Below are 27,334 nucleotides of genomic sequence, written 5' to 3' on the forward strand. Positions count from 1 at the left end.
GTTAAAAGAGATCATGTGATGCTTAAAATGTGTGTGAATGGACAAAACGTCAGGCTGAGCACATTATAAAACATCTGAAATGTTGTTTTGGTCATTATAAAACGCCTTACCATTTCGGTATTAATGTTATTATATTATAAATGGCCTCCAGAATCAAGAGCGCCTGTGCTCTGCGTCTTGACACCTTCAAACGCCACTGCGCGCTCACTGCTTGTCAGGATTGTCTTCTGAGGCGCATTCATTTAGAAAAGCTTAATGCAGCTTCTCCTACTGCAGCAAATGCAGTTTTTACTGTTGATATTTGGCGCCAGTTAATCAGGAAGTGACGATTTTGTTCGCTTTGACTCGTTGGATGGAAACGCTGCTTCATTCGCACAACTTTTATGCGATAGTCCAGTTTTGCGCATAAAGTTAATTCGCATTTTTGGATGGAAACATAGCTATATACAGTACAGACACTTAATAAATAACCCACTATAAATAAAAAAATTAACGTATGCTTTTTGTTTTCACAAGCTTTGGAGGCGTGACATAAATTCCGCTTTTAAATTATAGGTCACATGTAGCTTTCACCATGAGGCTGTGTTCAAAATGACACCAACGTTTTCAAAGTGCACTGCGAAGAGAGCACAGTTGTAAACATGAAGATCGCTAAAACTGAACTGTAAAAATAGTTTGAAAGCAAATTACACCTAAGAAAGATGACCTTAATGCTTTTTTACTCTTAATAATTCCAAGTTTGAATTAGGGCTGCTTGATTTTGGGAAAAATCCTAATCACGATTATTTTGGTCATAATTGTAATCACGATTATTTAAAACGATTATCAGTTGAAGTCAAAATGATTAGCGCTCATGAGAATTTTTTTTTAAAATAAATATTTCCCAATTTATGTTTAACAGAGCAAGGCATTTTAACAGTATTTCCTCTAATATTTTTTGTATAATAATAATCGTTTGAAGCCAAAATTGAAATCAGATTTTCGATTAATTGCACAGCCCCAATTTGAATGTTAAAATGTTCTAAATGAATAGGACATAGGGAGGATAAGTGGGAATAGAACACAGTCAGGAACTATGTTTCGAACTGCAGCTCCAGAGCTGTAGTTGCGAGTGCTCAAGTTTGCGAATGTTTATTGGAGCGACAGATTTGGGAAACGGTAAATTGACAAGCTATGTTTGTAATGACGGAACTTGCGACTTTAGTTGGCTAACGATGGTTTTGGTAAACGCACCCCTGGGCGATCGCTCACAACTGCCAATGCCTAAATCTGCCAACGCTTAAATATGCTGCATGGAACAGACACCAACCCATATGTTATTCGAAAATGAGACCCGAACCCGTGAAGACCCAAGAAGTTCCCTCTGTTCCGTTATTAGCACCACAGTGGAAAAATGAAACCAAGATTTTGTGTGCGTTTTTTTTTTTTTTGTTTACTTTTGGGTTGCAAATTGTGTGGAGGTTGCAGCAGTGTGGACTTCAGGTTCTCGAGGTCAAAATTAGAAATATAAAGTTGACAAGATTGTTTATTGTCCTATTATTTCACAGCCAACCCCAAAAAAACTACATAAATATTGCTGCAAATTTTAAGAAGGTCTGCTTTAAAATGAGTCATTTTAGGCCACAAAAATCAGAAAAAAGCTGGAGGAGTTCGGGAAATCACTTTTTAATGTGATTTAAAGCTGTAGTCTACCCCAAAATGAAGCTTATGTTCCAGTTGTTTGAAGTCTACAGCAGTGTGGGCTTCGCCACACAATGCATTAAGATGTGATGAGTACACTTCAGAGCATAAAAAAATAACATAAGGGACACGCTATGGACTATACACACACAATACAAGGCCACAAGGCAGAAAGTACACCTGAAGTGTGCTAGTTTGGACAGGGCCTTGCTCCTCTGTGACTTTTTTGAGTCATGGTCCAAGCTGAATATGACCTGTGAAGAGATGATGCCAACCATCTAGGACAGGGGTGGCCAACCCTTTTCCTGGAGAGCCACCTTCCTGCAGATTTCAGTTGCAACCCATATGAAACACACCTGCCTGTAATTATCACATGGTGTTCAGGTCCTAATTAATTGGTTCAGGTGTGTTTGATTTGGGTAGCGACTGAAATCTGCAGGAAGGTGGCTCTCCAGGAACAGGGTTGGTCATCCCTGATCTAGGACTTCCAGGACAACACATACAACTAATACACAAATACTCTGCAGGTTAACTATGTTATTTATAATTACTTATGTTTGTTACTTTAACTTAATTTGATTGTAATGCATGTAAGCTTGAATTGAATTGCTACTATGACGGTCGATCATGTCAGAGCGAAGTTTCAGGCACAGACCCTCTCTCAAGCGGTGACACAGTCTGAAGACATTAGACCACAAATGATCTTAAACTACCAATATTTAAGTAATTTGCTTAAAACATGCCCAATCTTCTCCATATAAAGACTTTCCACACAGCATTTCCTTTCCAGCCTTTCATCACTCTCGGCCGCCCTTGCCAGATCCGCCAGCAATGAAAGTGTGCCATCATCAAAAACAGTTCAAACACAATAAACACCTTTTATAGACCCAGATTACAGATCTCTCATTAGCCAGCTGCACACAAGCACTTCTACTCTGTGATGCTGCGAAACATTACACCTGAAGCTACAATAGGTTATATATCAAACACAGTGGTAATTGAAATACAGATAATTAAGTGTAATGTTAAACTTAACCACGTTTGTTTAGGTTTGGAGACACGTCACTGCAGGAAGTCGTGAATATGGAGAGTCTCGCTCGTCTTACCTCTTATTATGACCAGTTTAAAGAAGTGCTGCCTGAAGACTGTGAGTTCTGAAAGCTCTACTGTATCCCTCTTGTTCCTTTATGAAACGTTAGTAGGTGGGTTATTTTTTTGTCCTCACCTCTTGAATGCCTCCTCCATAGGTTTGCCACGCTCTCGCAGTCAGAACTGTGTGCCTGAGCTTCTCCGGTTCCTCAGTCAAAATATCAATGCCAGGAAGAGCAAGAACGTGGACATCCTGTTGCAGGCAGCAGAGGTACAGTGATACATCTGATGTTTCATTTTCATCATATTTAATAAAATGACTAGGAAGAAATGAAATTTAATTTATTTTTTATTTATTTTTAATTTATTTATTTTTAATTTAATTTAATTTTATTTTATTTTATTTAATTTTATTTTATTTTGATTCATTTTATTTTATTTTATTTTAAAGAGCCCCTATTATGGGTTTTTTAAAATACCTTTTTTTTAATTTAATTTAATTTAATTTTATTTAATTTAATTTAATTTTATTTTGATTCATTTTATTTTATTTTATTTTAAAGAGCCCCTATTATGGGTTTTTTAAAAGACCTTCAATGTAGTGTGTAACACAGCTGATGTGAAGTGAAGTGAAATATTGGAGCAAACATTGAAGCAGATCTCAATTGAATAAAGTCACGTAGACGCTGTGCTCAGCTGGATATTACTGGAAATGTGAGGGGAAAGTTAGTGTTATTTTCTGTACCCAAAGATGAAACTGTGAAAAACCAGCGCTTGAGTTTTTTTGATGAAAGGGACTTTGTCAGAGCACGACAGGAACTTTATCAGTACATGGATCATGGATCAGTTTTTTCCCCCATTTCACAACTGTAAGTAAGTGCGATTAAAATGGTTGCCTCCTTGTTTTCTCTAGCTTTCAAATTAAGTATTTTAACTGTGTAACCGCTTGTACTGTGTCTGGTTAACTCTTTATATTCTCATATTGCGTCTAATGCCACGTTGAAAATCCAATGCATGCCACTTTGTTTACCGATTTAAATGCGTTTGTGAGCTCGGGAGACACACACTATGCACTCTACTTTAATATTGTTGATAAGCTGTGGTAGGCATTTCGTCTCGTGCTAAACAATGTCTACCAACCGCAACAGACTGCGTCATCAGTCAAATCAGCACAGATTAGCTTCACGCTAAGGAGGGGTTTGGGAACAAATGAATCGCTGAACGAATCGTATGGGAGTTGTTGGGATAATTAGGTAAAAGTAACTGCATATTATAAGAAAATGAAAGTGTTTTTTGACCTTGCATGCTTATTAGCCTGTTGTTGAAGACCCCCAAAACCAAAATATGACCCTTTTTAATGTATAATAGGGGCTCTTTAATTTATTAATTCAATTGTTTATTTATTTATTTACTTTTATTTATGTATTTATTTTTATTGTATTTATTTTAATTTGTGTATTTATTATTTTTATTATTATTATTATTATTATTATTGTATTGATTTTTTTTATTGAATTAAATTTGTATGGATTTTTTTATTGTAATTATTTTATTATTATTTTTTTTTTTTGTATTTATTTATTTTTATTGTTTTTATTTATTTAGTTATTATAAATAAGATATTTTAGTTATTTTATTGTAATTATTTTATGTTTTATTTTTTTATTAATGGATTCATTTGTATTGTATTTGATGTATTTATTTATCTTCTTATTTATTTTCATTTATTTATTTTATTGTATTGTATTTTTATTTTTGGATTCATTTTTATTGTAATTATTTTATTTATTTATTTTTTATTAATGGATTTATTTTTTATTGTATTTATGTATTTAATATGGTTTTATTTATTTATTTATTTACTCATTTTTATTTATTAATATTTATTGTATATATTTAATTTTATTTATGGATTTATTTTTATTGTAATTATTTAATTTATTTAATTTTTATAAATGGATTTCTTTTATTGTATTTATGTATTTAATATGTATTTATTTATTTATTTACTCATTTTTGCAAATAATTCAGGGGGGCTAAAAATTCTGACTTCAACTGTATATGTTATAACATAATAATTCCTCCAACTGGGGAAACCCCTGTAGCTTTTGTCCCTTCATAATAAATGCGTTAAACCTCAGGGCTGCAGATATTCATCTGAATTCAAATGAATGATTATTTTTTCCTTACTCGTTTCAAGATTTGTCGGCGTCTGAATGGTGTGCGGGTGACCAGCTGCAAGAGTGCAAAGGATCGGACGGCCATGTCGGTGACACTGGAGCAGTGTCAGATCCTCCAGAGTGAGCACTGCATGGCCCCGCAGGTCTTCACGCAGGCCCTCGACTGTATGCGCAGGTGAGACTGGATTTACAGCAGTGTTCAGCCTAATAGTTTTCATTAGCATTTTTCTCAAATATTTTCTACAGATGAAAACAAGATTTTAACAAAATCAAAAAAGCATTTAGTTGTTTAAAAAAGCTTTGTATGAGTCAATAAAAATGCCATTATTTTATAAAAGCCTTTTATTATACAGTGTATCAATCTTAATTGCCTCTCCGGTCCCACAGTGAGGGCTGTCGACGAGAAAACACCATGAAAAACGTGGGCAGCCGCAAATACGCCTTCAACTCGCTCCAGCTAAAGACCTTCCCTAAGCAGTACAGACCACCAGAGGGAACCTTCGGGAAAGTGGAGACCTGATCTGCGACGAGAGCTGCATGTTCCCCCCTCGTCCTCCTTACTTTATCACCACATATCTGAAGGAAAGTTTTATTACGCACAGTCATGCTGTAATAGGCTCTGGTTATCATCCAGATGACAATGTTAATGTTTCTCAGATCCCCCAAAGCTCTTGGCTTCGAGAAGAAAGGAGAGATAGGGAAAGAAAGTTCAAGCGAACGTCTAGATTGTTGCACTGAAAGCAGGTAAGAAGGCCTGTTATTTAAAACGAAACGATATATACATGAATATCAAAGCGTTTTACACCCCCCAAAAGCATCTAATTCTTTCAATCTGTGTTTAGTTAACATATATACACACGTTTTAAATGCTTTCCAGCATGATCTTTGTACTAAAACACAAAGGTCTATCAGCACTCAGAAGCAAATCTGTGTTTTATCATCCTTTAGATTGTATTTAAGGTTCAATAGGTTATAGGTGACGTATATATACAGTATGTGCTGTAGTGGATTTGTTCTCAGAGACATACGATTTAGAAGATCAGATTATTCATCATCACTTCAAGTCTACACGATACTAGCTGCCTTAAGAGAGTCCACCAAACTCACGTGTTAAGATAGATATGTAGATACTTCCAGTCTGTTCGTGACGTGGTTTATTTCGTTACTGTAAGACTCTCTCTTTAAGAGTGTTAGCGCTTTAACGCAGGCCTTTCCCCCCCCCTCTCCTGACTGTGCGTTGTACGGGTTGTAGAGTTTTAAGAGGACACGTTTCCTCAAAATATTGCCAAGCACAGCTAGCCTCAGTACAAGCGAGCATACTGTGTGAACATACATTCTTTGTAAGGATATCTGTGAATAAGACACTATCCATATGTTCATTGACTGTAGTTTTGTTTTGTTAGGCATTGATATGAGATTCAGTTATGATCTAAAAGGATGCAGGGTGCTTCTAAAATGCGAGGAATATTTAGTTTTTGTAAAGCAGAGGAGTGCATTTAGATTATTTATTTCATTGTAACGCAGACCATAATCGACGTTGCATTACAAAGCATAATAGTAAGAAGTACATGTAATGATCTCGGTTCAAATCATCAGCGTTTATCTCTGCACAAATGGACTGCAGTTCCTGGTTTATATAGCATATTACAGCCAGGAGACATGAGCATGTGTCTTAACCTCTGCTGAGACAGTCTTTTAAATTCTAACCAGATGCACCGCATGGATGGTCAGCCGTTTACACATTGAGCGTACATGATGTGATTGTTTTACCACACGGATCTTTTGATTTCTTTTTTTATGTTTCCATGCTAGAGCTGTTGTTGTTCTTTTTCACTGTTGTAAGTGCTGAAGCACTGCTGTGTTGTAAGAGCATGCTGCCCTATTGGTCTTTCAGTGTATGTTTTTATTTTCGAATGTATGTTCGGATACCTTGCTGTACAAAATGCCTCTTTCCTCCAAACATACAGCTTTAAGAATTAAATTGAATTCACCAACCTTAAGCAACTGTTTGCTGTCTGTTCCTGGACCGATTGTCAGATCTTCAGCAAACTCGTCTATTTTTCAGAATCAGAATCAGTTTATTGACAAGTGTGCTTCACACACATACAATGTTTTGGATACAGAAGCTTCCCGTATATATAAAGCTACAAGTGACGACACAAAATAAATATGAAAAAAGGCGATAAACCAACACAATCTCACGGCAATTCGTAACTTTTTGATTTAGTGGCTTTTTCATATGAATTTGTACGATCTAATTTGTACAATTTAGTACGATTTGCTCATCCCCCAATGACGGTTGGGTTTAGGGGTGGGGTTAGGTGCCACGCCTCCTTTTTAAAATCGTACAATTTCGTACGACTGAACTGGTACAAATTCATGCGAATTAGCCTCTAAACTGGCAAAACGTAAAATACTTACGTTTTCTCGTGAGATCAGGCTCATATTGGGTGAGAAAAAAAAATATCGCCGTTAATCTATTCTCAAAGTTGGGTTGGGAGCTGGGTCTGTTCTACGCAAGCAGATGACTTTCACTTTGATATTGTAGCGCGGATGTATACCTTGCCAAATTGCACTGTAGGGGGCGAGAACGAGTCTTTGAACGTGTGTGTATTTCTACTGTGATATTACCACATCAAACCTGACGTGCTAGCATGATGCAGTTCGCTAGAGTGAATCTGATTTATGTTAGCTCCACATTTAACTATCAGGCACCTGTAGAGTTTATGCGTTCGAGTAAAACATACACAAATAAAATGGACTGGGTGCTTTTTAAAATAAATAACGATGAATGAAAGTCAAACCGTCTGACAAAAAAAGTGCCCTTCTGAATCAATTCAGCAGGATGCCCTTCTGGATCTTCCACTAACTTCAAAGAAACTACTGACTACGCTTACATGGACATCTGTAGTCTAGTTATTTGCCCTCATTCATTTCTTGTCGGCTTAGTCCCTTTATTAATCCGGGGTCGCCACAGCGGAATGAACCGCCAACTTATCCAGCAAGTTTTTACACAGCAGATGCCCTTCCAGCCGCAACCCATCTCTGGGAAACATTCACACACACACTCATACACGACGGACAATTTAGCCTACCCAATTCACCTGTACCACATGTCTTTGGACTGTGGGGGAAACCGGAGCACCCGGAGGAAACCCACGTGAACACAGGGAGAACATGCAAACTCCAACAAGAAACGCCAAATGAGCCGAGGCTTGAACCAGCGACCCAGCGACCTTCTTGTTGTGAGGCGAACGTGCTACCCACTACGCCACTGCATTGCCAGTTATTTGCCTAATAGACAATAATATAATTAAGGTGTTTACGTGAAGTGCTTTCATGAGTTTCCTGTAATTTTGGGCGACTTTAACTGCAGTTTGGCAGTTTCACATTCATTTATGAACATTTCTGCCCTCGTGACAAACTGGGGTATTAGACGCAAACAAGGAGTAAAGACTAGTGAGAGTGTTATGGAATTAAATAACATACGCCAAATGGAAAGAAACAAACTTCCGCATTTTGCGATGTGTGTGTGTCCTTTACTGACATAACTATGAGACCTATGTTCTATAGTCTGCTATTGTAGGGCTGCAACAACGAATCGATTAAGTCAATAAAAATCGATTACGTTGCCAACAAATTTCGTAATGGATTCGTTGTGTCACACGACAGGGTCGTTCGATTATTAAAAAAACACTTTAGTTCAGCGTGGAGCGGAGTGAACACGGTCTCTGTCGCGCACTGATACAGAGTTTGGCTCCTCATGGACAACAAGGATGAAGAGGAAGGGAGCAACAGCTTGGTAAATATCTACAGAATCCTACTTTTGTTGTTTTGACGTGAGGACCGTTGAGTCCCTGGTGCTGATGTTTTACTTGTTATCCAGCTTGACAAGCATGACAAGTTAGCGTTAGCTCGTTTACATTTAGAGCGGCAACTGAAAAAACTGAGGGTGCTTTCACACCTGTGAATCGATTCAGTTGTTCCGAAACAGAGATTACAATTGTTACATTGTTGCTCTTTGCTCTTGGAGCGGTTTGCTTTCACACTGCAAAGTTTCTAATCGGACCAAAAGAGCTAAAACAAGTCACGTGCGAGTAAACTCTCCCTACATTGGTCAGAGTGTCAGGGTTTATTTTGCAGCGTCCCGCTAAGCTTTCAGGAGAGGTGGTGGTTTGATGGTGATTGACAGGGTGCGCGCGTGACGTGTCTGAGGAGAGACGCGGTGGGGAGGTGAGAAAAGGGTGCGCGACGATGCCTATTTGAGGACCGGGAGGGAGACGTGAGATTACCGGGAGATCATCACTCGTTTGCGGGCATCCGGAGACTCGCGAAACTTCCCGCCATACTCATAATTCTCTCTTCATATGGCCGTAAGCCTATTACATATCCATAAAACACTGTGATATAACCGCGCTCGGATCGGATCGCTTTCTCACTGTAATCGAACCGCTCCAGGGTTCGTTTCAATCGAGCCGAGACCACCTCATTCAAGCGATCTCAGAGCGATTACTTTGGCGCGGAACAGAGCGCGATTGCCCTGTTCACATATGCCAAACGAACCCCGCTAACTGGGCAAACGAGACATGTTCCGAAACAAAAGTGTAGGTGTGAAAGCACCCTGAGATTTGGTGTCTGGCGCTAAGCAGAACTCTCAGTAAGGGAACCGTCGGAAAAGTGCGTCTTACGTTTTTTTCGAAAACAAAACCAACTTAACCCCGCTGAGAAAGACGTGTCATATTATCACAATTATGCAACCTAATGCTTAATTTATGTTTTAGACAAGTAAATACACACAAGTACTAGTAAAACAAAACATTTTTAAGAGTTTGTAAAACACACGAGAGTCTAACAATCCATTCAAATATAATTTGCAGATGTGTTTTATTCATATCAGATACACATTACACATAGTGAAAGTAACTAAAGTTGAATCTATTCTTCTCTAGGTTCACCAACATGCATGTATTTGGTGAGTACTGGTGAATTTATGTGCTGAATCTTGCGTGTTGTGGTTTTTATGAATGAGGCAAACGCGCGGCTGCAAGTAAACATGGCGTAGACCATCTCACGTTATAGATCAAGATCACTTACACGTTTATGTGAACTGGTAAAACTTCTAATTAAGATTATTTTTCTTACCCAATTCACAAGTAATTTAACTTGTTTTTAGCAAACAATCGTTTAATTTTAAGTGTTTTTTTAGAGAACAAGACATAATTTCTGATGCTATATCATGTGTATAGTATTTATCTTGATTTAAAAATATTTTGATATTTGGATTGAAAACAGGACAAAACTACTTTGTTTTTTTATTGTTATTATTATTATTATTATTATTATTATTATTATTATTATTATTATTAGTAGTAGTAGTAGTAGTAGTAGTAGTATAACAGCTCAGAAATGAGCTTTTTTAAATAAATGGTTAGAAATGAATGCTTTTCTTTTTTTTATCCGATCCATCAATTAATCGAAAAATAATCAACAGATTAATCGATTATTAAAATAATTGTAAATTGCAGCCCTAGATACAAGTAGCCTACAGTTGAATAGTTTTTATGTAAAGTTAATGTAGTTTGAAAATACAATTTGGAAGTTTAGATTTAGTAAAAGCTCAACCCAGAGATCAGACCTTCATTGAATTAACATTCAATCAACAGTCGGAGATTTGAAAAATCAACATTGAATTTTCAACAGGTTAGCACACTCAAATAATATCTATATTTTTTCTTTTAAAGCACAGAATGTTATTGAGAATTGGTCCTAAACAGTGCCTAACAAGCAGAATCACTGAAAAAACACACACACACACACAAATTATCATTTTAATAAAAGAATTTATGCACCATTTTGCATCATTTAGAAAAATATTCATACTGGTTTTTACCAAAATATCGACAGCTTATAATATTTTTTGATAATGTAACAATGTAATATAATAAATGTAGTAGAATATCAACAGTTATACAAATGTCTATGTCCAGACGTCATAAATAACATGATTTTTCATTAATATTATAATTCAATTCATGTTTATTTATATAGTGCTTTTACAATGTAGTTTGTGTCAAAACAGCTTAACATAGAAGTTCTTGTAAATTGAAACTCAGTCCAGTTTTCAGAGTTGAGGTTCAGAGTTTAGCTCAGTCTGTAAAAGAAGTTTTATTTTGAAATTTCAGACAACTGTGATTGGTCCGCTCTGATCAGCGTGGAGAAAAGTAACACGAATCACGTCTGCGAATCATTCTGTTAAACAGTTAACTGGGAAGTCAAGTTTGCGGACTTTTCTACGCTCTGTGTTCTGCTTAGTGTTTAGCAAAGCAATATTAAAGTGCATGTACGTGCAATTTTTTACGTAAATGTTATCTTCCCTACGATTTAGATATATTTTAAGAAAAGCGTTTCTTACAAGGAAACTGATTCATGGATTAGCCAGAAACCGGTAAACATTTATAGTTGTTTTGACTGTATTACCTTACTAAAACATTAAATTAATCACGGTTACGTAACGAATTACTCAAAGCTCCAAAGGTTCTCCTGACGGTTGTTCCAGACACGGAGAGCACGAGGACACCATAAAACGTGACCGCTTTCAGGAGTCTCTCACCAACACCTGCAGCCTGCGACACTTTTCTAACGTTACAGGTAAGAGAAGAATCCTCCAAGTTCATGCAAATTTGTAATCAGTACGCTACCAATTAGTCATGTAATTGACTGACATGTTGACTTGAAGTATCCACAGTTTACAGTAAAATACAGTGTCCACCAGAATGAATAGTGACACTCTTGGTAACGCAAATATGAGCTAAGACGACTGTAAACGAATGCTTTTTTGTTTTTATATTTTAACCTACAAAAGAAAAGAAAGAAATTAAGTTTGGTTTTGCTTGAGATTCGAAGTTTCTATCTTTAATTTGTGTTTAATCAATAAAGGGGTAGTTCATCACACAATTTCAATTCTGCCATCGTTTACTCATCCGCCAATTCTTGAATTCACAGAGTATATGTTAACATTATATTGAAACATCGATTTATGTTTTCCAAAACAACTAACCACCGAGTTAAAGGACCAGAAATATATCGATCTGTTAACAATTTTTAGATTTTGAACGAGGAAAATAAACATTAAATGTGACCAAAAAAAGTCTGCAAGTGTACAGTATACAACATACTTTGTAGAAATTCTGTTAATTAAACTGCACAACCCAAAGGAATTAATGCTAATTAAAAGGATAAGAGTTGCCTTCCTAGAAAATAAAAATGATTAATTTTATTTTATTTGACATTTTTTACATTTATGAGGAAAAAATCTGCGTTATAGATGTGACATCTCTTCATTATGGATGTGACAGATGTGAAATTGGCACTTGTGTGATTTTGGTAAATCAAATATAATAGTTTGAAAACATTAACAGACATTTCTGAGTATTTTTGAAGCACTGTAAAATATTTGCTTACACACCAAAAAACGCAGGAACAGTTTCAATATTTTGACGAAAACTTAATTATTTTTTATAGCAAGGTTGACATTTGCATCAAATTGCTCAGATAGATAGATAGATAGATAGATAGATAGATAGATAGATAGATAGATAGATAGATAGATAGATAGATAGATATGTTAAATAGTGTGTATGTGTCTGTGTACATACATACATATTTTTATATAAACTATATTGAACACGTCACCATTTTCATGAAATGACACAGGGAGAAAGTATTGAACACATAAACAAAGGGAGGTGTAGAAAGGCACTGAAAGCCCAGACAGCAGCTGAAATCTCTCAGTAGTTCTTCAGTAACTCTCTGCCCTTCCTCAGTGTAAATGAATATTTGCTACTTCAGTTCAACATCTACATTATCAGGATGATAGGATGAAGCCATGGTGGACATTTCAGCAAGACAATGATCCAAAACATAGCCAAGGAAACTCAAACGCTTTCAAAGAAACAAAATCAAGCTGTAGAATGGGTAGAAAGCTGTACCCACTGTATACTGTATGTATTGAGAGAGAGATCAAAAGCTAAATTAATGTACAGTGATTTGATTTCAATTGAATTTTACCAGTCCAGATATTTAACCAGCAGCTGTTTTGAACACTTGTTTGCCCAGAACTCAGCATGAAGAAGCTGTTTGTGGACGTGGACTGTGGTGTGGATGATGCTCAGGCTATCATGATGGCTTTGGCAGTGCCTGGCGTGCAGATCCTGGGCATCAGCTGCGTTCATGGCAACACGTCAGTGGAGAATGTGTGCAAGAACGTCCTGCGCATTCTCAAAGTCTGTAAGCATCTGGAGGTAAGATGGTGGTATACTGGAAAAAAAAAAAAACATAAGTATGTGGGTAAAAGTAGAAAAGGGGGTTTCAAGCTTTAAAAAAGTGCGACAATTTTCTCTGCACATTAAAGTGTCCTGTGTAATTGTATTAATTGTTGAAAGTCCTACCTTGATTTATAGAAGAGAATGGCTCATTTTTCATTTAGTGTACCAAAACTTGATATTCCAAAAACTCTGCATATTTAGCATATTCATAATTGAGTGCAGCTCATTTTGATCCATTTCTCAGTGAATATAGGTGATGCTTTTTTGTGCATTTAAACAAAACAGATTTAATAAACAGATATATTTACTAAATTAATATTTTAGTCACCAAACATAATTAGACATTGAAAGATAAAACAATTATATTCATACAAAATATTGCAAAAATAAATTACTACCTACAAAATTTCAATTAAATTTTTCCTTTTTTTTAAATTAGTATTTAATAATTGTTCTATAATATATAAATGTGGGTGTACTAGTTTTTGGACCATTGTCGTAAGTTATTTTTGTTAGAAAAGCTCCAGATTTGGCTTCAGTCCTGACTATTTTAATTTATTTGCACAAATATAATATTGAATAGCTTCCTATCAAAAATATGAATTTAAAATGAAAAAATTGTGAGAGGTGTACTCATTTACAGTACATCTAGAAAGTGTTCATAGCGCTTCACTTTTTCCACATTTTTTTATGTTACAGCCTTATTCTAAAATGGAATAAACTCATTTATTGCCTCAATTCTACACACACACACAATACCCCATAATGACAATGTGAAAAAAGATGATTACACACACACACATATATTTATATAAAGTATAAAACAAGTGTATATATATATACCTGTAACCAACCTGTAACCATTAACTTGCATAGTAGTTGTTTTTCCTACTGTGGATGACAGTTGTTGAGGGAGAATAAAAAGAGAGTACATTTTCATTTTAAGGCGAACTATCCCTTTACCTTATTCTAGTTAACAACAAACAAAGACAGTCCAGAAATCCCATCATGAAAGGTTATGGGAAATTATTGCTCAAATTCCATGTAAGCATACCAGATACTATAAATGTAATCGGTCAGCCGTTGTTTACTTATTTAGCTCAGTTTTCTCGATGACAAGAAATAATGCAGAGTATTGTTTTTGAAGCGCATGACTGTCATCTTATCGTAATTGAAAGAGTTGATTATCCCGGAATGGGATCACCAGTCCATTCTTGTTTTCCCAATATAACACACTGTCACAATCACAAACTTTACTGTAGAGGAGAGTAGAATTATCCTTCTTTCTTTATGCTCAGTATTTGATCATTTATAATATCCACAGTCGTTTATAGAAGCTATTTTGAACTTTAAAAAATACAAATTCTGCCATCATTCTCACCCTCCACTTGTTTCAAACCTGTTTTCTTTTTTCCTGTTGAACATAAAAGCACATAACTTAAAGAATGTTGGAAATGGGTAGTCATTGACCTCCATAGTGTATAATTTTCATACTATAGATGTCATTAGGGGTTACCTGAGGGGGTGTTGCACAAAATAGAATTAAGAAACCCAGAATATCAGAAAAAAAAGAACTGGCTAGACCTAGTTTAATCATCTTATCCATACCCAGGCTTAATCTGGTTGCTGATTCAGAATGAGAATGTGCCGCTATGTCAAGGCCAATGCAGATAGCCGAGATAAACCAACCACAGGATCGATGACAGAATTATTGATTCAATTATGTGAGCCAATCGGGTAACTATTTAAAAATATTGTTTCCATCCAACAATCCATTACTCTAGGGCTGCAACTAATGATTATTCAAATAATCAATTTATCTGTCAATTTTTTATCGATTAATCGATGAATCGAATAAAAAAAGAAAAGCATTAATTTCTAACCATTAATTTCAAAAAGCTAATCCCTGAGCTGTCATACGTTATAATTATAAGTAATTTTGTCCCGTTTTTAATCTAAATATCTAAATATTTTTTTAAATCAAGATACATACTAAATGAAATAGCATCAGAAATTATGTCTTGTTTTTCTGAAAAAACACCTAAAAATAAAGTGATTGTTTGCTTAAAACAAGTTAAATTATTTGTGAATTGGGTAAGAAAAATAATCTTAATGAGATGTAATCTCAAACAGATTTTTTATTTTACCAGTTCACATAAACGTGTAAGTGATCGTGATCCATAACATGAGATGGTCTACGCCATGTTTACTTGCTGACGCGCATTTCTCATTCATAAAAAACACAACACGCAGGATTCAGCAAGTAAATTCACCAGTTACTCCCCAAATACATGCAAGTAAGTGGCTGGTGAACCTAGAGAAGAATAGATTCAACTTTAGTTGCTTTCATTATGTGTAATGTGTATCTGATATGAATAAAACACATCTGCAAATTATATTTGAATGGATCGTTAGACTCTTGTGTTTTACAAACTCTTAGAAATGTTTTGTTTACTAGTACTTGAGTGTATTTGCATGTTTAAAACATAAATTAAGCATTAGGTTGTTAAAACGCTGCATAATTGTGCATAAATATGACACGTCTTTCTCAGCGGGGGTAGGTTGGTTTTGTTTTCGATAAAAAAAAACTGTAAAATGAGCACTTTTCCGACTGTCCCTTACTGGGAGCTCAGCCCAGCGTGAACTCTCTCTGCCTCAGTGCCAAACACTGCGTAAAAGCTCAGTTTGATTTTTTTCAGTTGCCGCTCTAAAGGTAAACGAGCTAACGCTAACATGTCATGCTTGTCAAGCTGCATAACAAGTAAAGCATCAGCACCAGGGACTTAACGGTCCTCAATTCAAAACGAAACAAAAGAAGGATTCTGCAGATATTAACCCTGCTGTTGCTCCCTTCCTCCTCATCCTTGTCTAACTCTCAAACTCTATATCAGTGCACGTGAGAGACCATGTTCACTCCGCTTCACGCTTAACTTAAGTTTTTTTGTTATAATCAACGAATCGATTTTTGAAATTCGTTGACAGCGCTTTTAGTAATCGATTTTTATCGATTTAATCGATTCGTTGTTGCCGCCCTACATTACTTTCACTGATATTAGTGAAAGAGAAACTCGTTTACTAGTGAAAAGAGAAATTCTGAAAATCATTTTTTTCAACAAAGTTCTGGAACCACTCGAGAATGAGTACATGTACATTTTTAGGTGATCTGTCCCTTTAAATGGCTCTCAGAACAACCTGCATTGTAATGTATTAATGTCCAGCACATGAACTTTATGATAATAATTTAACCTGATTGTGTGTGTGTGCTGCTCTAGATTCCTGTGTTTCGTGGAGCAAATAAACCTCTACTGGGACAGGTAGTCGGCACTGGAGACTTTCATGGTAAAGATGGACTGGGGGACGCACCGGACCCTGAAGCTCCTGGTCTGGATCTTGTCCAGAAGGAAGGCGCAGTGTCTGCAATGATCCGAATAGTCAATGAGAACCCCGGAGAGGTCTGTTTGGTTATAGGACAGGATATTTTTTAGAAATGCTATACGGTCAAGTGTTTTATCTTGTGTTCTGCTTCCTCTAGGTGTCTTTAGTGGCCACGGCACCACTGACCAATGTGGCTCTGGCAGTCAAACTCGACCCCTCATTACCACAAAAACTCAAAGGCCTTTACATTATGGGCGGCAACACTGACTGTGAGTCTAGAATATTTGAAGCATTTTGTTTTATTTAGTGCTTATCTAGTGTTAGGGGCATTTACACTTCACCGTTTATGCTGTTTGGCTATTAATATACATGATTATATAAATTTAGTGAGCCTGAAAGTGTAGACTTTTAAAAGTGGGTTTCAAAGTGCAAGTCAGTACTGTTTACAGCTTATAAGCATGTGCAAGTGTTTGTCATTCACATTATAGTATTTCTTTTCAGAATGCCACCTACTTGCATGGCATACAGAATTCATTATTGTTTTAGTTTAAAATGTCATCTGTATGCAGATGTTTTTAAAAACGCAAGAAAATGACGTTTTTGATACTTCGTTATAGGGCTGCACAATATCTAATTTTTGGCCCGTTTCCACTGAGTGGTATGGTACAGTTCGGTTTCGTATGCTTTTATGGCCGTTTCCACTGTCAAAAGGCGTATCGAAGAGTAACACACCCTTTCCAAACAGTACCAAACACGAGTATGGGTACCAAAAGGCAGAGCTAGAAGCGCAGCTACACGCTATTGGTTTACAGAGATACGTCATTCGCTTGCGCAACAAGCCAGAATGAAAACAAAAGAGCTTTTTAAAATACAAAGAGCATGTTTAAAATACACAGCTGAGAGATCTTTTACAGCGTGAATATATATACATATAATAACGAGCCATGGTCGACCTGGGCTCAAACAGACCTTGTCATCTTCTTGATGAACAGCCACGATGACAAAAAGAAGAGCTGATTTACCCTGTGCCCCTTATGCCGAGTTCAGACTGCATGATTTTGAAAGTAGTCGTGTCACAGATGTTTTCACACTGCATGACTATCTGGGCTCAATGTATGTGTCTTTAATATATGATAATGTGGTATAGCTAAAACAACTAAACTGTATTTTTGTATTATATTAATTTTTCTATTAATTATTATTATTATTATTTTTTTCATAAGTCGTGGATTGCGGACCTCTTGGTCAGGTCGCCCTTGTAAACGGGATCTTCATCTCAATGGGTTTTTATCTGGTTAAATAAAGCAACATATATATAGGAACAGGGTTGGAAAACACTGATCTATATTTATATTTTTAATTTAATCCAACCTTTTTTTCTGTAGCTCGAGGAAACACCACAATGTGTGGAGAGTTCAACTTTGCAGCTGATCCTGAAGCAGCTTATATTGTCCTCAATGAGTTCACCTGCCCGGTTTACATTGCAGCCTGGGAGTTCACCTGCCACAGTAAATTACCCTGGGTAATCAATCCACGTCTCCATGAAATATAAACATGCTTGTATAATGATAATACAACTTGTGCATCTCACTCTCTGCATGTGCGGATTTCAGGAGTTCTGTGACGGTTGGCTGGCGCAGGACACGGATAAAGCTCGCTTCATGAAGCAGATCTTCCAGCACAGCATGAAGAACAGCTACAGCGAGAGGATCGAGAAGGAGCTGGTGGCAGGACAGGGCTTCATCTCCTGTGACTCTTACGCCATCGCGGCGGCCATTGATGACACCATCATCCTGGAAAGTCAAGAGAGAGCCGTGACGGTGGAGCTGGCGGGAAACTGCTGCCGCGGCATGATGGTGGTGGATCATCTGGATCTCCTGCAGAAGACTCACAAAGCCCACATCCTCAAGAAGGTAGACTTAGAGAGGTTTAAAGAGCTCCTGATGAACGCTTTAAAATAATGCTGACATCCATAGCTGTATATAGTATTATATACATGTTGATAATCAATTGCTATTGGCTATTATATACACACGTTAATAATCAATTGCTGTTGGCTATATTATGTGATTATAAACTCATGATGACTGAAAACCATTCCCGCATAGTTGGTTTGGATAAAAAACGTTTGTTGAATGTTAGATGAAGTACATTTTTATAATTAAAATACTACTGGTTTAACTTTTGTTCAGATGAAATATTATTCAGAACTGGAAAACACTTTATTTTATTTGATGACATTGGTGCAGTTCAAGAGAGTCTCATAAGTCAACGACAGCAGTTTTTCTCTACAAGCAAATGTGTGTGAAGCAGAAAGACACAGCATCTTCATTCAAAACACAAGGTGGGTGATTTTCATTCTCCTTTTCTGCCTCTGAATCGAGATCGGGTGTCCAGCTAGAATGACAAAAGAACAGAGAATTTTAATATAAAAAGACATCTTTCCCATCTCAGCATGTGCTCTAAAAACTACTTTAAAATGACAAAGGTATTTCATGAAATGTTTATGAAAACTTTACAATGGAAATTAGAAAAATGTAAAAAATGAAATTTATATTATTGGCAGATTTTTTTTTAATGACCGTTGTTATTTATTGCACTATCGCAGTGTCTATTTAGACCAATGGTCTCAAACTCAATTCCTGGAGGGCCACAACTCTGCATAGTTTAGCTTCAACCAGCCTCAACTGTCACCTGGGGCCTGTTTCAGTAAGGTGGTTCAACCAACTCGAAGTTTAAACTTGAACTATAACCTTTTACACGTTTAAAGGGTCACGAAACACCAAAACACATTTTTTGAGCTATTGACAGTCGTATATGTGTCCCACACTGCTAAAAACACTATTAGGACACTTATATCTCACTAAAAAGTGTAAATTGGTTGTTTTTGCGTTATTTCAAGCAAATTCGTACTGGACGTCAGTGCCAGAGTGTCTTATTACGTCTTACAGTGTGTTGCATTAATGTATGAGTAAAGCTTGGTTCAAACCAATCAGCGCGCTCTATTGTGCAACTTCATTAATATTCATTACTGTCAGTGTTTAGACGACAGAGACGCCACGTTGAGCGTGAAGTGTTGCTTTTATAGTTTGCTGCCGTTAGGTTTTGTTTACATTTTCTCTCTGTGAGAGCTCAGCTGGAGTCACGTGTGGATTAACAGTGTACGCGACGCTCGACAACACCTGAGAGTTTACCTGAGAGCTGTTCTCATCTGCAAACGCTGAGATCCGGATTCGCTTGTAGTCTCCTCTTAATAAAGACGCGGCTCTAGTTGCTGGTGATTGTCCTGTCTCTACAGATTTGGTAAGTGAGCGACCAGTGCTCTTTATTTTTTCAGTTTGTTCGTATCGAACAAACTATTGCACCGAGTGTAAACATGTTAGCACCACAACCAAACTTTAACCTCGTGTAGGATTTTTGCTGTATTTTGTGACCGGAATAACACACGCGGCTTTCTGACGCTACCTGCTGTGTGCATCTAAGTTTCCAGGAAATGCTGAGTTTTTTTTTTCTCTCATTCGCCGTGCGGTATCAAACATTGCATGAAAAATACACGCTTAGAGCAGTTCCTCGAATCAAATATCTTGTTTGTCGCGAGGGACATGAATGAATTCCCTGAATGAAAGAGCCAAACTGCAGTTAAAGTCCACCATTTAATAATTTGGCAAATAATTCGACAACAGATGTCAACGTAAACACAGTCACTTTGTCCCCTGTGTGTGTGTATTTTGACTCTAACACTCAGCACGCCCAAATAGACACTCCCACACCATGCCTCTTTTCTTCCTCCGACACTCCCCCCCTAAACAAAGCTGAACACGTCCACTTTTCTGACTTTTTCCAAAGTAGAGGTGTGAAAAACACCCTGCTGAAACGAGGGGGTTTCATGGCCCTTTAAACTTGAGTTGATTTACCGAGAATAAAAACTCAAGAGTTTTCAGTTTTATAACAGCTGATCTGAGTTGAGTCAATCAACTTGGAGTTAACCAACTCAAACTCCGTTTAAAAGGTTTGTTAACTACATTAACGATTCTTTTGAAAAACGACAAAGCTCACACAAACATTAATTTGGTTATGAAAAGAAGTATGCACTAATAACCCTCTCACAATGAAAAAACTCGTACATCTGTGCTTCTACATCCATTGAAGTTGTCATCAAAAGAACACGCAAAGCTCAGTAAACTCTGAAACAAACAAATTCTGGAACATAAACTGCTTCGGAGCAGGTTATCTTCAGAGAGTAAAGTTGCTAAAGTTAGTTAACACACCCCAACAGTTAACTCCATTTTTAAAACCAAAAGCTGAGGTTATCCACCCACTTACTCTTAAACTTAACCAGGTATGTCACATAACCTGCTTTCTGGAATACACCCCTGGTGCTGTTTGCATTATCCGGTATTGTTAGCTGAAGGGAACATCATTGCTGAAGTGTCTTTTAAGAGTCAACACCTTTAAGGACCGCCCACTGAATGCTTATTAAATATCATGCAATACTGCTCTAAATAGACTTGGATGACTGCAGCACAACCAGCATGTTCGCAATAAAGAATCCTGCTTGAAGAACACCTAAGTGTTTGCTTGGTCTGTGCATTGATAAGGAAAAAGATGTCACTTCTGAGTTTCCTACAACACCAACTCTTCTCAGCAAACACCACCAAACTGAGCCTACAGTTCACACAGATTCAACTACTGAAAAAAGGAGAAAATAAAGGTTGGGTGCCTGGTTTTGGGTTTTAATTTCTGCTGCAGTACACAGATTAATCAATATTTGCCGTCATTTAATGACCACAGTGTGCATTTCTTGTGATGCTACTTCAAGCAAGATAATGCACCATATCACATAGCACAAATTGTCAATGTCAAACTGTTTCCAGAACAACTTAGTTCCCTAAACTCGAATGACTTCTCAACCTATATCAGTTTTTCCCCAACCCTGTTCCTGAAGGCTCACCGACGGTACACATTTTTAACCTCTAATCAAACACACCTGAATCAACTGCGGAGACACCAAAACCTGAAACGAATGTGTCCGATAGGGGAAACATCCAAAATATGTGCTGTCTGTGAGCCTCCAGGAACACAGTTGGGGAAAAACTTCTTCAAGTTGAGATCTGGAGATTTAAAGGTCTTGGATGTGCAGCCGAAAAATCTGAATCCGTGCGATTACCTCAAGTCAACATGGACCAAAATCTATAAGGTATGTTTTCAGCACTTTAGAATTACGGCTGTTTCTAACAGCAAAATGGCCTCTAACTCGGTGTTGGCAAACTGAACCTATTGTAGTGGCCGGTGAATGTACAGTATATCCAGGTTGCCAAGTCTGTGATTTTCCTGGGGAATTTAGCTACTTTTAATCACTTCCTGCGAGCTGTTTTTTTCTCTCCAGGTTCATGTTTTGATATATTGTGTCAATTACATGTCATCCTATGATGCTAAAACTAAGTAAGGTCACTTCCACCAGAGTTGTTCTGCATTTGCACTAATCCACGGATCACCAAACTTGTTTCTGGAGGGCCGGTGTCCTGCAGATTTTAGCTCCAACCCTAATCAAACACACCTGAACCTAATCAAGGTCTTACTAGGTATACTTGAAACACCCAGGCAGGTGTGTTGAGGCAAGTTGGAGCTAAATGCTGCAGGTCACCGGACCTCCAGGAACGAGATTGGTGACCCCTGCACTAATCCTTTACATTTTGAACTAAACAGCACCACACCAGAGAGAGAGACAACACCCAAAAGCTGAAAACACTGTCATCCTTTACTCACCCTCAAGTGCTTCCAAACCTGTCTGAGTTTCTATCTTCTGTCAAACACAAAAGAAGATATTTTGAAAGATTTTGGAAACCTGTAACCTTTGACTTCCATAGTAGTGGTTATAAGCTTATTTCAAAATATCTTTTTATGTGTGTTCAACAGAGAAAAGAAACTTGATTTGGAACGATTCAAGAGTGAGTGAATCTTCATTTTTGGGTGAACTACGCCTTTAAGGAAGTTTTCCATGATAAAATAATCCTTATAATAACTAATATATTGATTATATTCAATTAGGAAACTAAGTAATGCATAATTTAAAATGTATTTTATTAATGGCTGGTGGCATATATTTTTGGGCTAGTTTCAAGCTATTTGGACATTGTATTTATTTAGGTTTTCACAGCAAAATTTGCTCAGAAAACCTACATAAATACAAATGTTTCAAATCGAAATCATAATTAAATCATGAGCTTTAGTGGATCATAGGGCTGCTCCATTATGGGAAAAATCATAATCAAGATTATTTTGGTCATAATTGTAATCAAGATTATTCAAAACGATTATCAGTTAAAATCAAAATTATTCGTCCTCTTGTGAATTATTATATATATATATATAAATTTTTCCCAAATAATGTTGAACAGATTCAGGAATTTTTCGCAGTATTTCCTACAATATTTTTTTTTTTCTTCTGGAGAAAGGTTTATTTGTTTATTTTGGCTAGAATAAAAGCAGTTTAAATTTTTTTTAAATCTATTTTAAGGTCAATATTATTAGTCCCCTTAAGCTATATATAACTTTAATCAATGCAGAAATAACTACGGTTATACATTGACTTGCCTAATTATCCTAACCAGGCCCGGATTAAGAACTCAGGGGCCCCTGGGCACATTGTCTTGTTAGGCCCCCTAACCGGCCGCACCCCTATAGTTGAATTAAAAAATAAGAATAATATAATAATTTTAAAATAAAATGAAAACAGAAAATGGGGAGAAGGGTCGCTAAAAAATTTAGAAGGGCTAATAATTTTGACTTAAACTGGAAACATTTAGTTATTTTCCTCCCTGTAAATAAGAAAAAGGAAATAAATACAATAGAATAACATATAAAACACACTGTTCTATAAGCATCTTCACTGTAAGAAAAACTTTATAATAGCTACAAAAGTCCTTCAGTCAGGGATTGGATCGCACCACCCTCGGGTCGACCATCTGTTTCAGTAATATATAGCAAACTTAATGATCACATTGCAAAGCCTCTCTCTATCAAACTTATATGGAATAGTGAACTAACAGATTTGAACTTTTCGATTGACTGGGACAGGATGTGGTCTAACCTAATGTTAACCTCTAAACACTTAGCTCATCGTCTTATTCATTTCAAAGTTATACATAGAGCATACACGACTCCTTATAAGAGATTTAAAATGAAACTGCAGTCTAACTAAAACTGTCATATCTGTAACACTGTATCCTCTGGTAATGTTTTGGGAATGTCCAATTGTTGCCGACCTGTGGTCTCATGTAAATTCTGTTTAGTTTCTTTTTACCACAAGTTGATTATGTGTCTAATCCTGGTGTATGTCTTCTCAATGATGATACAAATTTCTGTACAAGTACACTAAAGAAGAGAATGTTGTTTGCTGGTTTTACAGCTGCAAAGAAGACAATCATACAAAATTAGTTTACTCCACACATGTGTGCAAAAAATATTTGGATTCATAGCCTTCTTAAAATAGTGACTTGTGCAGCTTTAATAGCACAAATTAATAAGGCTAGACCTAGTACCATTGATGCATGGCAATGCTTTTCTTCCAGCATTTTGGACTATCTAAAGAAATGACCATGTAAAGTTTTTTTTTTTTTTCTTAATGTAAATCTTTCAGATTGAAAATTCTTGAAACGTCTGTTGCTCCCCCTCCCCTGTTTGGTTGTTTGAATGTCTTTTAGTTATGTTAATCTAAAGTCAATAAAACGTTGATCACAAAAAAAAAGTCCTTCAGTCAGGAGCAGTGAGGGATTTTCTCCATTTGTTGTTTGATTAATGATTAAAACATTCGGCAGCAGGAATATTGTGCGCTGTTACATTTTTTGTTAATGATTTCTCCTTCACGTGTCTTTTCATTCTCAACTCGTTTGTTATTTACACAAATGAGGGTTAATATGAATAATCGCTAAACACCGCATTTTGACAACTATTTGACCATTAAAGCGCTCATGATGACTTTAGATGTGTGTGCTCTGCTCATCCTTGAGGCTGAGCGTAACACACAACAGCATGCGATCTCTCTCGCGCTTTTAAAAACATGAATGATTTTAAATGTACGGCAATGCCGCATTCTGTGCTGCAAACGTTACATTACAGTACATGCTTTCAGTAATGTTCACATGAAACTGAGCTTTGCAAAGCAACAAATGTGTAAAACTGGAAAGGGGACGGTATATGATGCAATAATCCTTTCATCTCCATTAATGCTTTTTTTTTATAATCGTTAGAAGCCAAAATCAAAACTGAATTTTCGATTAATTGCACAGCCCTAGTGTATCACATAAATTAATTAAATCTGTCAAACCTCAGACAACCATGGTCCTTTTTCTAAAGCAGTTCAGACAAGTAAATTGCACACATTTGACCGGAGATTTACTGACCATGGATCTCTTGCACTCAAAGAAAGCCACCTGCATGCTTCTGCAATGTCCTTCCTTCAGACACTCGCTGGGCTTCTTGCCTTCCTGTGGACAAACAGACACCAGCATATTTTAGACAATTGGGGGAAATGCCTGACAATGAACTTTAGATTGTGTGACTGGCCACTGATTGCATATAAGGTTGAAGTCAAAATTATTACCCCCCTTTGAATTAAAATAAATAAAATGTATTTTATATATATATATATATATATATATATATATATATATATATATATATATATATATTTCCCAAACAATGTTTAACAGAGCAGGGAAATTTTCACAGTATGTCTGATAATATTTTTCCTTCTGGAGAAAGTCTTTTTGTTTTATTTCAGCAAAAATAAAAGCAGCTTTTAATTTTTTTATGAACCATTTTAAGGTCAAAAGTATTAGCCCCTTTAAGCTATTTTTTCCCCCCCGATAGTCTACACAGAATAAACCAACGTTATACAATAACTTGCCTAATTACCGCAAACCCCTCAGTAAATTTGTAGTTGCGCCCCCGGGTGTAAGAACCAAAAGTGGCTCATATTAAAATGAATTTAAATATTAATTTGGCTATTGTGTTATCCATGAATTTTCAATAAAATGTACTTTTTTACAGCAAAGGCTAGACAAATCATGAAGTTGTTTTTGTTAATTGTATTATGTTTTATTTTCATTCATTCATTTTGTTATTCAAATGGCCAAATTCTGATTGAGGAAATTAGGCCAGTTTGTTATTTGCCTAATAACGTTAGATGACAATATCCATTTTTCATTTATATTAAAACAATTTCCGTTTTTTAATGATGCAATATTATGTAATAAATTTGTATTTTAAAAATAAGTATTATTCATATCTATTTATTGTAAATATTGACGAAATATTTTGGTTCTTAAAAAAGTGGTTATGACCAATGACTAATCTAGCTAAAAAATAGTGCTAAAAAGTCAAACGCTGAATTGAAATCCTATAAATAAATGGAAAATTAGGTGAAGAACTGCAAAAAGGTCCACATTTTGAAAAAATACACCCCTTTTACCAGAAACAAACCATTTTACGAAAGCTAATCGTGGATTTTCTACGAGATAAACTGAAGTTTACAGTTTTTTAATCCTTGATAACCACACATTTAACGTGCTTTTGCTAAACTAACCACAGTCGAACATTTGTCGTCAAAATGTGGTAATACAAGTTGTAATAAATGCACCAAAAACATGTCTACCACACGTTTACGATAATAAAAAAGGTTTTAACTTTCGTCAGGGGTTGACAGCTCACTGCTGGTTTGATAAATGAGATGTTACCTTCACTACACAGTCATGCTGAAGGAGACAGGCTTTAAAATCTTCTCTTAATCCAGAGCAGGCGCGGCCGTCATCCTCTTTATCTTCATAATATTTGGGCATACTGCAGAGCTTTCATCCGAGCACAATAAAGCTAAATATTAGAGTAGGAATTTGGTAAAAACGACTAAACAAACTACAGGTATGTCTAACGCGAGATTATTATGAAAGCGGCCATTTTAAATATGACGTATATTCGGAAGTGGTACATTAATGCACTGTGGGAATTGTAGTTCGCAAGTGTTTAACATCTCCGCGAGCATTTATTAAAGTGATAGTACTCTTATAATGACAATGTACTCGCCCTCAAATGGTTCCAAACGAGTTTCTTTATTCTGCTGAACATAAAAGAAGATATTCTGAAAAAAAAAATGAAAACGGGAAACGAAAAAAGTAGGAAAGACAGTCAAAATATCTCCAACCCAACACAGGTTTGAAAAAACGTGGAGGGTGAATAAAAGAAATAATTCTCAGTTTTGTCTGTACTATCCTTTTAAAAAGAGAAATAATAATGTAAAATAATGCTACACCGTTCACAATCTGCGTTGTTTTCAGTTGTATTATGTAAGTGTTTGACGGTCATACAGTGTAAGGTACTTCTATTCACCAAGAGATGGCGGTAAAATTACGTTTGTCACATATGTTTTGACAATAAAACCACATTTTTAATAACCTTTTAAAACACAACCATGTTTCCAACACACACCTCTGATACACCATTGTAATCAATCTGCCAAAAACAATTTAACATAAACCATGGTTAATGTTCATTTAACTATGATTAATTAAGCTGTCAAACCAAGTATGTAGCGTTGACAAATTGTAAGGTCTTCAGGCTGTTCATAATTCTGTCTCATGTTACCCGTACAAAATCAAACCTTGGTTCTACTTCACAAAAAAATAAACAATC

At 36.2% G+C, this 27,334-nt stretch overlaps 3 protein-coding genes across 10 annotated transcripts in view; 2 read left to right on the top strand and 1 right to left on the bottom strand.

Annotated features, from left to right (window-relative positions):
- The window catches only part of inpp4aa (inositol polyphosphate-4-phosphatase type I Aa), a 149,911-nt gene extending 142,962 nt beyond the window's left edge, over positions 1 to 6,949 (top strand). For 3 of the 6 annotated variants that reach the window (XM_087267027.1, XM_087267028.1, XM_087267029.1), the window contains 4 exons: positions 2,730 to 2,827; positions 2,928 to 3,040; positions 4,970 to 5,124; positions 5,337 to 6,949. In XM_087267027.1, the coding sequence (XP_087123153.1) occupies positions 2,730 to 2,827; positions 2,928 to 3,040; positions 4,970 to 5,124; positions 5,337 to 5,469 (499 nt within the window). In that variant the 3' untranslated portion in view covers positions 5,470 to 6,949. 6 annotated transcript variants of the gene reach the window in all.
- Positions 6,237 to 18,829, top strand: si:dkey-4e7.3. 3 transcript variants are annotated; one of them, XM_087266259.1, is made up of 8 exons: positions 6,237 to 8,751; positions 9,899 to 9,921; positions 11,476 to 11,597; positions 13,065 to 13,249; positions 16,546 to 16,725; positions 16,806 to 16,917; positions 18,034 to 18,170; positions 18,262 to 18,829. In XM_087266259.1, the coding sequence occupies exons 1-8, from the start codon at positions 8,713 to 8,715 to the stop codon at positions 18,607 to 18,609; spliced, it is 1,146 nt and encodes a 381-aa protein (XP_087122385.1). In that variant the 5' UTR covers positions 6,237 to 8,712; the 3' UTR covers positions 18,610 to 18,829.
- A 1-nt stretch (position 18,830) lies between these two features.
- On the bottom strand, positions 18,831 to 26,626 carry coa5 (cytochrome C oxidase assembly factor 5). The gene is given in 3 exon segments (NM_001161497.2): positions 18,831 to 19,045; positions 25,051 to 25,134; positions 26,386 to 26,626. Coding segments are annotated over 3 exon segments (228 nt in total). The 5' UTR covers positions 26,488 to 26,626; the 3' UTR covers positions 18,831 to 19,003.
- Between the last annotated feature and the right edge of the window lie 708 nt (positions 26,627 to 27,334).

The sequence above is a fragment of the Danio rerio genome, chromosome 9, assembly GCF_052040795.2.
Source record: "Danio rerio strain M-AB ecotype USA chromosome 9, GRCz13ab, whole genome shotgun sequence".
Lineage (NCBI taxonomy): Eukaryota > Metazoa > Chordata > Actinopteri > Cypriniformes > Danionidae > Danio > Danio rerio.